Source organism: Ochotona princeps, chromosome 9 (assembly GCF_030435755.1).
Source record: "Ochotona princeps isolate mOchPri1 chromosome 9, mOchPri1.hap1, whole genome shotgun sequence".
NCBI lineage: Eukaryota > Metazoa > Chordata > Mammalia > Lagomorpha > Ochotonidae > Ochotona > Ochotona princeps.
Genome location: NC_080840.1, coordinates 62,577,519 through 62,594,811, shown reverse-complemented (window position 1 = coordinate 62,594,811; position 17,293 = coordinate 62,577,519). Strand labels below are relative to the sequence as shown.

General features: G+C 35.0%; 1 protein-coding gene across 3 annotated transcripts in view; it reads right to left on the bottom strand.

Moving 5' to 3' along the window:
• Positions 1–265: 265 nt before the first annotated feature.
• Positions 266–17,293, bottom strand: part of PKIA (cAMP-dependent protein kinase inhibitor alpha) — an 82,887-nt gene continuing 65,859 nt past the window's right edge. For 2 of the 3 annotated variants that reach the window (XM_058668757.1, XM_004588065.4), the window contains 2 exons: positions 5,378–5,555; positions 266–2,335 (listed from right to left, as the gene is read on the bottom strand). In XM_058668757.1, coding sequence (XP_058524740.1) covers positions 2,256–2,335; positions 5,378–5,528 — 231 coding nt within the window. In that variant the 5' untranslated portion in view covers positions 5,529–5,555 and the 3' untranslated portion in view covers positions 266–2,255. Of the gene's footprint in view, positions 2,336–5,377; positions 5,556–11,418; positions 11,572–17,293 lie in introns of those variants that run through there. The other variant, XM_058668756.1, reaches the window with a different exon arrangement.

Below are 17,293 nucleotides of genomic sequence, written 5' to 3'. Positions count from 1 at the left end.
TTGTTTTCTACTCTTTCCTAACAAATTCAGATTTATGTGTATTATTGATTTGCACATAAAAGATGTTAAAACAAAATTGTAGAATCTATGAATTTTTTGCTAAACAAAACTTATAAAATGTGGATATATTGGAAACTGTCTTTCTCTTCTCAGCTTGGGAATGCCTTCCCAATTTAGACACTGCCTTCCCAGATTGGGGTTGAATATATTCAAAGTAGAAAATGTAGCAATAAAAAGTCAAACTAAATCAAAAGCTCCATACGACTTCACAGTTTAGCACAATTTATAAATTCAAAGACAAGCATGGCACCACATGCATTAATATAATATATCACACAGGAATATAAATCCTTCACATAAACTCAGCACTGAATCTAAACTTTACAAAATCACAGGAAATCAGTTTAAAATTACACAACTTTAAGGAAGAAGAGAATCACAAGAAAGCTACAATGATAGTTGAGGAGGATATTAAAGAATGATTATATGGACAGTATGTTTTAGATTTTCCAGGTCCCAGGAACATCTTTTCACATCTATGATTGTAGTAATAAGTAGATAAATTTAAATTTTAGCTGGACCTGTCGCCTTCTTTGGGTTGGATAGAAGTTGTCTAAAATTTGATCTGTCCTGTTCCTGTTTTCAGAAAGATATTGCTAATTTTTCTTCTAGTAATAGCTGATTAAAGGTCAAATGAGATGTGTGTGCCTATCCCAGTCAGTAGAGAAGTACTGTAAGGGGAGCTCTAAGTAGGCTTGTCTTTTGACCTATCTGTAACTGTAAAGAAGGGCTGAGTTCCTGGTGGGACCACATAGGGTACCTGCTAAAATGCAGTTTTACCTACTTCACCTAGAACTGTATCTAAGCCCTAAAGGACAGCTGAATGGGTCCTTTACTATAAAGGGACTTTCTGCTGTAGACTGTCCAGTAATGCATAAACCATTGGCAAACTACTGGTTCCTTATTTATGATAACTAATAAGTGATTTCTTAATACTGACCAGGGGAATTCCACAACTTACAGTAACTTTCCATATAAACACAAGAGAGGCCATCAACAGTATCAATGAGGATCTGTAAATTTCTAAGGATGATAATTATATCAGAATGTAGTTCACATTATTAGTAAAAGTTTACAAACATTAAAAAGTGCATAATAACATTTGAATTTGTTAGGGCTGAAAAAAGACATGAAATCAAAACATGAGGGCTTTATTTTGTGATTGGCATCCAAATTGCAAGGAGATCATGTTCTCTGTTTTTTTTGCTTACTGCAAATGAGGAACATAAAACATTTGAAAAATGTGATTCCACAGAACAGTTATCTGCATTTTCTTGGCTTTTCTACATTTCCAACTCTTTAAAGGTCTCCTAGTTAAAAAGCTTAAAAGTTGGGAGAAGTTTCTCCTGTTGAGAATAAAAGGAAATTTACAAATTGAAGTCTGCTCAGTACAGACATCCAACTGATTGATTTCAGGAAATATTCACATTAGTGGGTATTTTTAGATACCTGCATAATAAAACAAAAGAGTCTTGATCAATCTGGTAGACTGAATCAATTCATCCACATCAGCATCAAGGGGAAAGATTATGTTTAAAAAGGTGTATTCTATCCTGTGCACACCATCACACTATGAAAAAATTAAAATAAAAATGCAGCCCTTTTAAAAATGAGTGGTATAAAAATTCACAGTAATATACATCATATTTGTTTTTCATAAGCATTCAAAGAAGGGGGCAGTGCTGAGCATCTAGATTGTACAATACAAAACAGTAACACAGCAGTAAACACATGGATATACAATGCTAAAAACGGTGCTTTCTGGATGGTTCATTTACTGGGTGAATACTTGAGCCAGAGTTATTCAAACTCTGGGGTTCAACCAATCCTTTGCAATTAGACACAATTAAATCCTCTGACATTGTAAGGGGCCAGATGCTACAGGAAGAATCATCATCTAGGTCTGTGCTACTCTCTACAAGCATTTCATCATATGGTCAGGTGAAAGGATCCATCTGAAAATGACGTCCAAACACAAACCACATGATTTCAACCATTGCTAAAGACAGAGGTAGAGAAAAGTCTGTCTGCAACCACAGCCTCTGCTCCCATTTTGATCATGATAATGAGCAGGCTCCTGGGAGGCAGTACAGACATTTTCTTTTTCCCCTGTTCACTCATGGAAACAACTGCATTCCATCCGCGCCTGGACATGTGAGACATTGTCAGGTGTTGCAGAAGGTCAGAGTGGGGCGTTAGCTTTCAGGTTTTGCTGCTTCACCTTGGGTTTCCCCACTTTGTTCTGCTGAATTTCCTTGTGCATCTTCTTCACCTTCTGCAAGAGAAGTTGAAAAAAGGGTAAGGACAACGAAAACTATCACTTTTATTTACTGGCTCACAAAACATCATAATGAAAACTTCAGAAATACTTGGAACGTCTGAAACTCTCATAGAGACAAGTGCATTTTCTTGGTGCTCAGGTCACCACCAAAAAAATAGCTCAGAATTTCCAATGAATGGTTAATTCTGTGAAATTGACACAAACAACATTTTAATAATTACTAGCAATTATTAACAGGTTTGATAAATAGCTAGGAAATCCGATCACCAATGTGTGACATGTTGCAGAAAGAAGTGTCTTTAAGTGGAAATAAAAAATGAGAGGAATCTTTTTTCTCTACCTTACTTGAGCACATTTTAAAATGGCAGTTTTCAAATATGTACAACAATTGATGATAAACAACTGACTGCTCAGAGGTTGTATTAGTGCAAAGTAAAAACAGTAGTGGGATATAAAAGGACATATGGTTAGCCGAACAGTTCCTTGTTAGCTATAATGGTGTCTGATCTGACCTTACAGATCACATGCACAATTTTAGCAAATCTGTCATCTCCTCAGAACTACACATTTAGGCAATAGTCTTAGCTAGTGATATAGCACACATTGAGACGGAACAATGCTTTCACAATATGGGATAGCTTTGTAAGAGTACAAGCTTTAGAGAATCCTTAATTCAGAGATTAACATTTTTCCTGTTATTTGGTTCCTAGGCAACCAATATGGCTTGGTGAACAAAATATTTTGGGGTATTTCCTAAAATAAATTACACCAGTATTTGATAAAAGTTTGTTATAATTCTCATGGTTGAAAATAAGTGGGTTGATAGCTTTTTTGACCATAATGTTGAAAAACAGTACTCTTAATAAGTCCCCACCAGACATCTGACCATACTCCAAAGAAATGGAAAATTTTAAAAAGTTCTCATAGAAAAATCATGTTGTGTCCTAACGAGGCTTCAATGGTATGATCAAGCATTGCACATTATTTTTATATGCTGATTTTATTGTCAGAAAAATGGAAAGGCTCCCAGCATACGCAGATGGGCTGCCTGTGGGATATGTGGATTAGCATGGTGCCGGAACTTGCTACGTAGGATACACTCTTGGTAACTAAGGGAATGGAATCAGATTAGAGTAGATGTTAGTAGGATGTTTAAGGATCAAAGTGACTGCATAAGTACAAGATGAAAGACTTGACTCCTATGGGGTTTCAGATTTTCTAGATATCTGGTGGCATTTCTTCAAGCCTAGACTTACGATGCAAGCAAAACTGTCAAGAAATGGAGCTTGCTAAGAAATCAGAAGGTAAACACGAGGCAGCAAAATTGTTGAATATAAACTAAAAGGAAGCAGAAACGTAGGAGCTGTAAGAGGAAACTGCTTCATTCCTCAGACAGCAGTGCAAAAAAGCGTTTCACAGGAGTGATACTTCTTTTTGTATTTTAGACTTTCATGTGGTTATTACTTTTTTTTGTACCTTAGAATAATAAAGTCAATGCTGTTTTTACTTTGCTGCTTGTGAACTTTATGATTTGAGGAGAAATTGTTTCAAGAGACTAGAACCTGACAACCTGAAAAATATTTATTTCATTCTACTCTAAGTTATTTAGTTATAAAATACTTAGTTAAAATATGATTATTTTTCATGTTTATTGAAGTGAAGCACTAATTTATTATTTAGATGACTGATAACAATTATGTTTAACATTTTCTCTTGTGTAAGAAACGAGTTGGGGATATTCTCACTTTTAAGGCAAACAGAAAAAGGAGAAGCTAAATTACATGATGAATTAAAGTGTCTCAATATTAAGGGTGAATACAATTAATACAGATTGTTTAAAATGGTACACTAATGTATGAAACTTAAAAATCTAATGAAAGAAATTATTAGCAAAGTCTCATAGGCAACATAAAATATGTATTTACCCATCTCATGTCACAAAATCATAATTCCCTGTAGTTTTTCTCAGATCTGCTTTGGGAAGTCATTACTGATTTTAAAAGAGGCAGTGAAATATGAAGATGTAACTATTTCAAGGTGATATTAAAGTTTTATTATTAATTTGAATTTTAAAATCTGTGAGCTACTGTGTCCTTATGGTATTTTAGGATGTATACACTGGTATATATACTCAGTTTTCCTGTGAACTGCAGGCTTTGCCATAAAAATTCTACTAGTGAAGACATTGAATGGTTACTGTTAAGGTCAGAAACTGTGATAAATGATTTTCGCTTACAAAGCATTATGGTTCTTTATCATGAATTCTTCCTACTTCTAAAGGTTATTTTTGTGCATGTCTTTGAAGGGAAACATATTCAACTTCGACACTTGGAAAAGCTAAAGAGGAGGGGATAGTAGAGGACTTTAATATTTAGAAGGAAGGCTGTCAACCATTTTATTGTATCAAACTAATTTTTCATTTTTAATGCTGAAGTCAGACTCGTTGAGTTGTAATTAAAAGCAAAATAAGAAACACTTTTTTCACAAAACACTTCTATCAAGAAAGGAAAACTAAAAGACCTCTTGAGCCAAGATTCACTCAACAGACTATTTTACTTTCATTTCCCACAAAATTGGTTCTTAAGACCATATTCTTCTGAAATGCTTCTTAGAATTAAGGTCCATGAGGCTCACCTGTAAAATTTATTTAGTATTTACGAATAAATCATTAGAGGGACTAATATTGTCAAGACTGGGAGCTTTAACTTCCTGAAATATTCTGTATAAGCATTTTCAGAGCTTTTTATAGTGTGTGAGATTTTTTTTAAAATCATGTGTATTTTTATTGCATTAATAAAATTAGATTAAGGACTCAATATTTGATCAGGGAACTGTAAAGAAAATTCATTGAAAGTGAAATGGGAAATATCAAGAGATTGGTCAGAGATTTTTGTCTGGCCTTGGAATTTTTTTTCTTTTTTTTTTTTTTAAGCTCTTGTCACTTGATTCCTTTCAAAACTGTCTTTTTGTGCCTTGATCTTAGTTAAATGCTGCAAATCATTCTATGTTGATAGAGATAGGTGTCAAAAGACTTACCTGTCTTGTTGATATCAAGACCTGCTAATTTCAAGGCTAATTCATTGCTGTTGCCGCTTGCAGAAGAAACCAGGATGTCATGAATTGCATTTCTTCTACCTGTTCTTCCTGAAGCAATGAAATCTGCATATGTAGTTTCCACATCAGTCATTGCTAACAAATATCCACATAGCAGGGACTATAAAAGAGAGAGAAAAAAAGAACAGTTAAATAATATGGTGGCCAATAGTAAGCATTTAACAAAGGAACTTACTAAACTACTGGACTTTGCATAACGTGACTATGAAACAATTGTTTTATTTACATGTACACCAAGTGAGTAGTGCTTTGATTCTTGTCTTAAGTATTCAGATCAAGGTCAGGGCCTCACAGTAAACATTCAGGCTTGGAGGGTCATATTATTTTTGATCCAACTATTCAACTCTGTTCTTGTGGTATAAAAGCATCATGGACAAAACACTAAATCAATATAATTAATTATCAAACTTGATTTTCAGAAACATGCAGAGTCAGGTTTAGTTTTCATGCTGCATAGTTTCCTTCACAACATTCTTTCTCTAATATTAATAATTTTAACAGTATCAGTAATCATGTGGTTGCTAGCCAGGGAAAATAACTTCCTTTTCCTCTTCAACAAGCCCTTGCTTGGAGAGCAGTAGCAAACACTCCAGATTGAAACTTTAAAGTAGTTTTCCAAAATTTGGTGATATAACTGAAGATTTAAGGAAGAACAATATTTCAGGCTAAAATATGAAATATGCTTATTTAAAAGGATCACTAAATATAAATCTTTAATGTCTTCTTCTGAGCTTAAATTGAGAAATTTCCCTTAATGCCAAAGACAGATCAATACTGATTTGAAACAATGAAGAATTTGTTGGGTTAATCCATTTAAATACCACTTCAAAATGATACACTTACCTTCTTGCCCATAACCATTCCAATTACATTTTACTATTGTTAAGATTAAAGACACATAGCAGTATCAACAGAAAGGAGTCTCCAAAATTAAACAAATATGGGGGACAGCATAATGGTAAAACACATGTATCATTATGGACATACACTCCAAAATAGTATGATGCAATTTACATAGCAGGACAACTAGTCACCTATTCCTGTAGGATTAGAATTCTCCCGGTGTACAACAAGAAAGGAGCTGTTCAATTCCTTTTTTGAATAAGAGACTAAAACAGTAAAGAAGGAGGCATCAGATAAACTTAAGAAGCAAGTTTTTGTATGCTTTTTTTTATTGTGTAAAAGTGAAGAAACCAGTAACACCAGTTTCCATTTACTAGAACTGTGACTTTCTACTTCGTTAACTCTTTTAAAAAGATTTATTGATTTTAACAAGTTAGAGGGGGGTCTTCTATCTTCTCATTTTGACTCCCTCATCTCAAACTCCCTCCCCTGCCCCTGGCACTACACCGTGTGGATACAAGAGTCGAGGGCTGAGCCTAGTTGAAGCCAAGAGCCCAGAGATGCATCCTGGATTTCCACATGGGTGGCAGGGGCCCAAGCACTTCAGCCATCCTCTGCTGCTCTTCCCAGGCTATTAATAGGGAGCTAATAGAAAGTAGAGAAGCCAGAACAGGAACCAGCAACCATATGGGATGCTGGTGTCATAGGGAATGGTTTTACCTTCGATGCCACAATGCTAGCCCCTGTTTCATCTTTGAAAATGCTCTTCAAAAGATCCCAGTTTGAGTTCCTGCTGTGTCACTGATGTATGGAGTGACCTGAGGGAAAACTGAATTTTCCTCTTGCATAGATAGCAAGTAAAGTAGAACAACAGGATAATGTGATAAGGAAATTTCAAGTGAAAGTTACAAAACAAACAAAAACAATGGTCACTCAAAATTGCCTCCTTTCTAAAATCTTGAATTTGAAAGCTCCTTCCTCTAGCCATGCCAGCCTTTTCTTCTTACACTTGTGACTCGGTTCTTCACACTGATTCTGTCATTAATTCCTTAAACCTATTAAATTTTAGTCTTTTCTAGGTCCAATTCTGTATCAATCAGTTGCCCATCGTTTCATACACTTTATTTCCTGTTAGCTTCAAGAAGTTTCTATTATCTGTTGTGATTTTGTAATGTATACCTCACTGCCAGGAAGACTCCATAGTATGCTTGCTTTGATGTTACCGCTGGGTGGCTCAGTGTTACTTAAGTAACAAAATTGTGCCAATTGGCTCAACTAGAAATTTCTGACTCTATTATTAGTATACAGTGAGAATTAACTCAGAAATTCTTTAATTCACCTCTGGTTGAATCTTCTATTTATACCCCTTCAGAAATGGCTCTTTTTTTGAGAAGATACAGAACCTCTGCTGTAAATTCTGTTAAATTTCTTCCTTTATTTAAACAACATTTTACTGTAAAATCTGTATCTTTCTTTTCTGGGTTAATTGATCTCTATAAGACATGATATTGATTTTTGTTTCTTCCTTGACAACTCATCACTCACTTCCCATCTACATGACACAGCATGCTAGAGCATATTTTTACTCATTTTCCTACCTCATATACATGTTCAGTTATTTGCCAGGCCACATTGTTTTCATTTGATAGTTCATGATTCTTCCCCCCAAAATATGGAGTAAGCTCAACTAACACTATTGCTGAATTCTTCTACTCCCAAATTTTTCCATGCCACAAAATTTACTCAAAAACACTACAGAGCTACCTTTTAGTCTCTCTGAATGATCTTCAAAGTCAACCCCACATCCTGTAGAACATATTCCAATTTTTTCTAGCATTTCTTTTAACTTCCTGCATTCTGGAAATGTCCCGTTGTTGCTGTCTTAATTTCAACCAGTGATCTACAGCTTGCTCTGGATAGACATGATGTTTTCTCAGAACTTCTGCGCTGCTGTATTTGCTCACATCTGCTGCCCCACCTGGGGTGCCTATCCCCAGGGATCTTGCTGGTTGAAATGGCTGTTTATCACTCAACATCCAGCCAGACTCCATTTGCTTTTCTAACTCTCTTCACTTTCTTTTCAGCAAGAACACCAAAGGTCTGGTTTGTGCCCATAAAGCGCACTTACAGTCTTACTAAAATTATGGTTAATTCTAACAGATAGATTGAAGGTTCTGACAAGATAGGAACTGCATTTTACTATCATAATTATATACTAGGCTTAATTATACATACATGCGTCAAATACTGAAAGGTCATCTTTTCATTCAAAGGAGTTAATATAGGTGAACAATCTGAGGATTATATAGCCCAAGTAGGCTTCTCATCTTTACATAATTGGTTAATTAACATCGTGGTAGTTAGAGCTATGAAGTCCAAGTCCAGTCTTTCTGCCTATTTGCTGCCTTTTTGAGTTCGAATTTGGATAAAGTTTTTGACCTTGGAGTAATCAATGTCATTCATTGCAAAGATATTTTAGGTATCTATATCACCTTTAACCGAATGGTATGTTGTTTCCATGTTGCTTTACAAAGGTTAGATTTAGACATGCATACCAGTTTGTCAAGTATCTTATAAATGTTGATGGAAAGATGAAGTCACAGTGATAAACATTTTTTTTCAAGATTCATTTATATTTATTGGAAAGACAGATTTGCAGAGAGAAGGCGAGACAGAGAGAAAGATCTTCCATCTGCTGGTTCACTTTCCATGTGAGCACAACAGCCAGATGAGCCAATTTGAAGCCAAAAGCTAGAAGCTTCTTCCAGGTCTCCCACACAGATGCAGGGTCCCAAGGCTTTTGGGCCATCTTCTACTGTTTTCCCAAGTCACAGGCAGGGAGCTGAATGGGAAGTGGAGCAGCCAGGATACAAAGCGGTGCCCTAATGGGATCCCAGGAACTGGCAAAGTGAAGGTTTAGCCACTGAGCCATTGTGCCAGACCCATAGTGATAAAGTTTTTCTCAATAACAGTTTGTGGTGCTGACGTCCCATACAGGTGCTGGTTCATGTCCCAGCTGCTCCACTTTCACCAGGTCCCTGCTAATGTGCCTCACAGAGAAGTGGATAGGGGTCAAAACTTTGGACCCCAGCACCCACATAGGAGAGCCAGAAGAAGCTCCAGGCGTCTGGCTTCAGACTAACCCAACTCTTACTGTTGTGGCCATTTGTGGAGTGAACCAGCAGATGGAACACCTCTTTGTCTATGTCTCTCCTTTTCTCGTTGTCTCTCTCTTTACACTTTCAAATGAATAAAATCAATTTTAAAAACTGAAAGAAAAAAAACCACAGCTGCGATTATTTCCTATAGCATAAGAACAACATTAAGAAGTAGAAAACATCTTCAGTTTTTAGATGAAGAAAAGAGTCTCAGCTGTTTTAAGTGACTGCTAAGTCACCTCCAAAAGCCTAACTTATCCAGGTCTGGGTGACTTACAGAACAGGCAATGCATTTTGAAATAAAGGTCCTTGACTTTCATATATTTCATGATAAGATTTAGGAGCCCAGCAATATTTTTATTTTTGGCCTTCTCATCTTCCTGTGTAGACCTCCATAATACTACATTCATGTGGTATTGACATCTAATTAATTTTGCTAGTATGACTATTAAGGAATTTTTAAATATTAAGATCAAGGCAGAGAATTTGTGTTGTGTTATTTGTACCCCATATATGAGTATTTCATATTGTATTTCATATTGTTAACAGTGGTAATTGTACTTATTATATGACAGAGCCAAAAATTAATTTTGAATTGTCATTCATTGAACTCTGAAGTAATATCACCAAATTCAGAAATAGTGTTAAGAAAGATTTAAATGTATACTGTGTTCACCTTTAAAATGTTCATAGTTAGCTTTCATTTCATTATGGAAAATGTTGGGGCATTATTCCTATTAACTTGCCCTCTTAGTAAGCATTTGTAAAAAATGGTTATTAAACTAATGTGCACCAATTTTACACTCTTAAAATAACAGCACAACTAAGTGGTAGGTGCTCTATTATGATACCTACTTCACTGTTAGTATAATAATAGTTGTTAATATAGAAGCAATATTTCAAATATTTTTCATTTTTCTTACGTTTCTTTCTCTAGGAAATAGATTTACTTGCCAGTGAAAGAACAAAAGCTTCCAATAGTATAAGCTAAATACATGAATGGAGGAATATAGCCGTTTTTTAAAAAATATAGATGGCTTGTACTTATATTCTTTCTTCAAGATCAAAAGATTTTTTTTAATGTTAGTTCTTGTTAGTTGCTCAAAAACAGTTACTGTTACACACTTGGTGGCTTTTTTTCTCAGTCAGTCATTTGGACACGGGTCTTCTATTTAGTAACAGGAGTACCATATATCTGAAAGTCTCCTGTATACCAAGTGCAATACTGTATACATGACTTCTACTTTTATTTTGAGATTCTGGACAACAGTCACCACAAACTTGCATGTGACAGATATTCACCTATTTCCTTCTCCCAAAAATCAAAGACAAAATAAATTTCCAAAAAAAAAATCAAATAAATATCAGCAGCTTGATGGACCTTAAATAGCATAGATGTTAGTAAATATTTGGACCTTATAAAAATGAACAAATGCTAAAAAAAAAAAAACCCTGTATTTTAATTCTTTGTGTTTTTGTAACTGGAATTTTCTAGCAATGATTAAATAGTATTGTATATGGATATTGTAAAAATGTAATTTTGTTGTATGCCGTTATCTAAAAGATTTACTTGTCTGCCTATTCTGTTCAGCCTGATGAGAGTAAGAAAAAATACTATTTATTATTTAGGTATTGAACTATTTGAAATTAAACTTTAAAGCATAAATCTTTAAGCATTGACATCTAAAAATTCAATGAAAATTTATTTATAAGAAATAAGCCTGTTCTTTTGTTTTTCTCGTCTTAAAATAGCCCAGTGCTTGTTTCTTTAACAACGAAAGCAGTATTGTTAGTGCTCTAAGAAATATTCCTTTGCATGATTAATTCCTTATCTGAGATTCATGATTCATGTTATTTGCTTCTTTTTGTTAGTACCACGTACGCAGTTTTTGAAGTAAGCCAGAAAGTTTTACTCTAGTAGAATTTAAAGGCTTAAATAGATTTCAAGAGGTATGTACTTACCGCTCCTAAATTAAAGAAATCAAAGGGTTCCACATCGATGTATGTCCTAAAAGAAGTTGGGCCTATGAAGCTGTTAAAATGATTTTTATAGTGACATTGAGTCATGAGCCAAATGGTGACTGGATAACATGCTAATTTTATTCCTGTAAATGGGACACATGAAATGAGACTCACAGGCTTGGAAGGAGGAATGGAGAGAATGCCACCAGTGTGCTCTGAGACTCCTCCCTAACACAAAGGGTACAGTTGATTTTAAGTTTAAAAACTAAAAATGAGAAAGAAAAAGCAGAAAATTCTTCCTGTCCCAATATTAGTAATGCAGTTTGTTTTTTTTTTAACTTCCCAACTGTTACTTGATGAAATTGAAAAGTTTAAAGAGCTCTTAAATAGTTTTGCGGTATGCTCAAACTAGTTCTTTTGAATCTTTCTGGTCTCAGATATCTGTTATAGTCTTAAATAATTGTGAGGAATTACGATTTTTCCTACATGTAGAATAACTATTGGTATTTACCACATGAGAAATGGAAAAAACTGAAACTTGTATACTAATGCACTTAAATAAAAATAATCAACCATCATGCTTATATAAACCTTTTTAATAAAAATATTATTTCCAAGATAAAAAATTGTGAGTCTGACATTTCAGCTTGGAACTCTGTAAACTAAATTTTGCAAATATCTGGCTCATAAAAGACATCTGTCGTATTGAATCTGCTTCTGCATTCAATCTCAATACGTTGTTTTATTTGAAGTATACGATGAGACTGTGTCTTATTCAGATCTTTTTAAGCTGGAAAATGAGTAAAATTTCAATGACTTTTTCCCCCCGATAATTGTAGATTCTTCTTTCATTATGAAACCTCAAATTCTATCAGTATGCTTTATGTATGTTATTTCATTATAATTTCCATTACTAAATCTGAATGGCTATCTTTTCCATGGTTTCCAATGGTTATCCATAATTTGAATGGATATTTTTTCGAGATTTTTCCATTGGTTGACTGGATCAGGTAAATTGTCAAAAATAATGGCATATTTCACCATACTGCAGCACATGTTAGCAACACTGCCTCTTTCTTCAGAAAAGCCTTTCAGAATTGAGAAATTGAAACCTGACAGGGATAAATAATAAATTATCTAAAATTGTATTTTTGTTTGATTTCTTAGGTATTGTCAAAAGTTGCTATTGGATCATTCTCCCCTTGAATTAACAAACTCAAATAATTCATTTTTAAGAAACTACCAAATATTCACATCTAAATAATCACAGTTTTCCTGTTAGTGTTCTTTCAAATAAAAATGGTGATCTACTAAGAAAGTGGCTGGTTTGTGCTGTTAAGTCTCAAAATTGCTTTGCTTAAGACAACTATATATTTGGGTATACAGTAAAACTATTTCATAGAATTCTCCATTTTACTTCACAGAATATTAAGGATGTGAACTCAATTTAACTGCTTTAATAGATAATGCAATCAAAGATCATTGAGTTCAACACCAGTGACTTGATTGGTGCAAAGCTTTCACTATTCTTCCCCACCAAGTTTTTTCACATAAGTGCAAATATCAGCCATGTTTCTTGACATGGAAATATTTTTAGATTATTTTAGTGAATTTGCAACTTGTTCATTGATACCAGTATTTTTTTCCTCTCAAGCATTCTTTAGCCCAAACACAAATGGTGACTCCCCTCCAACACAGTCTTCAACAAATCAAAGCCTTTTTTTAATAAGTTTTTTTGAAATGCAGGTGTACGGAGAGAAGGAGAGATAGAGACAAAGATGGTCCATCTGCTGGTTCATTCCCCAAATGGCCACAGCGACAGGAGCTGAACAGATCTGAAGCCATGAGCCAAGAGCCTTGTCTGAGTCTCCCATGTGGGCACACGGTCGCAGAGGACTTGGGCCTTCCTCCTGTTTTCCCAGGTTATAATCAGGGAGCTAGATCTGAAGTGGAACAGCTGGGAGATGAACCAGTGCCCATATGGGATGTCACAATTTGAGGCAGCTTAGCCTGTTGAGCCACAGTGTTGAGCCCCAAATCTAAACTTTAAAATGAGAAATTTTAACTAATAAATTTTGATGAAGGCAGACGTACTCTTTTTTTTTTTTGTCTTCAAGATTCGTTGTCTTCCCACATACTTCTTTGCTTTTGATAATCCCCAGCATCTTTGTTTCCCTCTTTATGTTCAAAGGCTTAAACTCCTACCTGTATGTTGATGACACTCAACCTATAATTTCCCATCCTGGTAATCATTTAAAACCTCTGAGAATATGGCTCATTGGATGTTCCGTTATGGATGACCGTAAAATTCCAAATTGAAAAATTTCAAAATAAAATCTCTTGCTTTCTGCATCTCTATTTCTACCCTCAAAAACTTCATTCTCCTCATTATTTTGATTTATACTACTATAATTTTTTCAGGGACCTATGAAGTAAATCTCAACGTTTATCATCGATCACTTTACCTCACAAATTCTTCACACCCACTCATTTTCCAAGCTTCATTGTTAACTTCCTTCCATTCAGTTCCTCAAATATTCTTTATTTCCAGTCTTATTCTGATTACTGTTCCATCATCTCTTAGATGTATTTTGTAACTGTAGGCTAACTACTCACTCACACTTACCTAAAACTATTTTTCACCCACTTACCTTTTATTCTGTTACCACAATAAATAAAATATAGCCTAAATAAGATCTTAAAAAAAGCTTTAATGGATCCTCAGAATCCGCAAACATAGTTCAAAACTTATGCACAACCTGTGGGAATGTGTGCTAAGCCTACTTCAGTATCTTCCTTTCCTATAATTGATCTTTCATGCTTACTAAGGTAAAATCGCGCAGCACAGGCAGAATCTCTGCTGTTTAGTTGTATTTTCATGAAGTTTACTTCAACCATGGCAACTAATATCTGTGTTCTTTCAGGCCAGCCTCATAAGGTTTGGCGTTTGGGCAGAAAGAATTGCTTCATTATAATGCTTGTTATTTCTGCATTATGTGACAGTTAACTGTTTTCAGTTGACTATCTCCCTATTTTACATTCTCATTTTGAAACAGGTCTTCCAGTGTTGACTTAATCACATTGTATGACATAGAATTTTGTATGTGGCTCTTAGAGCCACTAAAAGTATTTTGAATTTATTCTTGATCATCTTATTCCAGATACTTATTTTCTCAAAATCATAGAGCTGTTTGCCTCAGCTGAAAAAAGTTTTCTTATTCATATTTCAGTCCATTTTCCAGTTTTATAAAAGACTTCACAAATTTAAGGGATGAGCTATAACCATTTTCTTTAGTATATGTCTTTATATATTACCAAATGATAACATAAGATTTAAAAAACACAAGAAATCACACTAGAATTACTTGTAATATGTTCTATTTTACTTAGTTGAGAGCTATCTCTTTTTAAAGTTTTTATTAGCACATATAACTAAAACACCAAATTAATACATGCTTTTGTCTTTGTGTTAGGACATTTTATAGCATTTATTTAATATTTTAAAAGGTTTATAAATAATTTATCAGCTGATCTTTTTAATACTTATGCTGAGACAGCTGTAGAAGAGCTGTTAGTTGGTGACAAGTCATATTACTTGTTCACTACGGAAGCAGAAATTAAAGCAAAAGAAGTTCATTGACTAGACCAACATCTTACACAGTCAGTGGCAGCCCTGATGTCAGAACTGGATTCTGATACATAATACTTTCTAAATCCTTTCTCTTCTGACTTACCAGCTGTCTATGAGTCCAAGGAACAAAAACTAATGTTTTTTTTCCTATTTTAAATAGTTAACTTTTTAAAAGTCATTAGAATGTTGATTAATTTCCTCTCAAAATAATTTTCAACTTTTCTGACTTTAAAAGCACACGAGAGATACAATGAAGTCCAAGTTTTTCTTGTTTATTATAAAAAAATTAGTGAATACATGAATGATGACACAGCTGTTATGCTTTATGATTTGTCAAAGGAACAAAAAGATTAAATATGTGCCAGATATAATACTCAGACATAGATTATATAATCTATATTTCTTAATGACACTATCAAAACATTAGTTTCACTATTTGAGTTTTAAAGAAGAAAAAAGTTTAGAAGCCTTAAATCAAGAGACTAGTTGGTAGTTTAACCAGTTACTACTTTCCAACATTCAAGATTTTTAAAATTTATTTAAGAGGCATAGAGACAAGCAATGAGAGCAAACAAGAGAGAGAGAATGTGCGTGTGTTGGAGTTGGGTCAGGCTGAAGCCAGGAACCAGGGGCTCATTCTGTGTCTGCCTCACGGAGGGCAGTGACTCAGCTACTAGAACCATCATCTGTTGCCTTTCGGGGTGCGCGTTAGTGGGAGCTGGACTTGAACCTAGACACTGTGATACAGAATGTAAGTGTTCAAGAAAACTGCATCGTAACTACTACATCAAACACGCACTAACTTTTTTTCGAGGCCTATACAACTTACCTCACATTCTGTGGATACTTAGTATTAGTTTATATACTATCCTGAGGCATTACTCCATAGAGTGATAGTCTGCTGATGTCCCCATAGAACCTGGCTGCTTCTTTTTCTTCTTATTATTCTTTTTTTTAAGGTTTACTTCTTATTCATTGGAAATGTAGTTGCAGAGGGAGGGAGGGAGGGAGAGAGGGTGATAGAGAGAGAAAATCTTCCCTATCCTAGCTCACTCCCCAAATGGCCACAACAGCTAGGGAAATTCTTCTGGGTATCCCATGTGGATGCAGAAGTCCAAGTACTTGGTCCATCTTTCACTAATTTCCCAGGCACATTAACAGGAAATGGGGCAGCTAGGGACTTGAACCAGTGGCCATATGGAACACTGTAATTGTAGGCAGATGCTGTACCCGTTATGCCACAATACCAGCCCCATAAACTGGCTTTTTATTATTATCATGTGCTATGCAGAATGTTAGTTAATGTCACTATTTCTTCCTTGAGTTATATATTTATTCTATAAACACTTTCTCACACACACAGAGCTGGTATGATCATCAGGATGACAGTCTGAACATTCAGATGTCTCAGTACCTGGGCTGTTCACTTCATGACTATTGCCTAAGTAGAATGCCTCCCTGAATGAAGCAGGAAATCTAAGATTGAAAAAGCTCGAGATATAGCACGGTGGTTAGTCTGCTATGTGGGATGCCTGGTTTCCATACCTGAGTGCCTGAATTTGAGTCCTGACTTCACATCCAATTCAACTTCCTGCTAAGGTACCCACCGGGAGACAGCAGCTAATTACTCAGGAACTTGGGGGTCCTTACCACTCCTCTCCCCTCCACCCATGGGAAACTCATAAATGACTTTCATGCTTTTGGCTTCTGTCTGTCCTAAGCCTGACTTTTGTGGGCATTTCTGGAGTATACCTATTCTGTCTTTGCCTTTAAAATAAATGTAAACATATATCATTTTTAAAGGACTGAAAATTAGGACAATGGAATTTCAGGGAAGGGTAGCAAGTAGCCTGAGTATAGCTATGGCAAAGATTTTTTTCTGTCCAGGCTAGAAAAAGTAGCTGAGAAATTTAAATCTTGTGTTACAACACTTCTTACTACTGTTTAAGAAGAGACACTTAGGAACCTTACTGAACCAACTAGTTAGAAAGTCTTTGAAGAACAGCTCCACTCCATAGCTGGAAAATGGTACCAACTAAGCTGACAAATGGTCAGCTTGCTTCAGAGAGAAGGTGGGAGTCAAAATGATATCATTGCGATTTGCATTTACACAACAGTAAATGCACATTCCTTAGAATGGTGAATTTGGGAAGGACCTACATAAATATTTGACATCTGAAATTAAAACCATTTATAATTATTACTTTTGAATATTAATATAATCCAACAAATGCAATATCAATC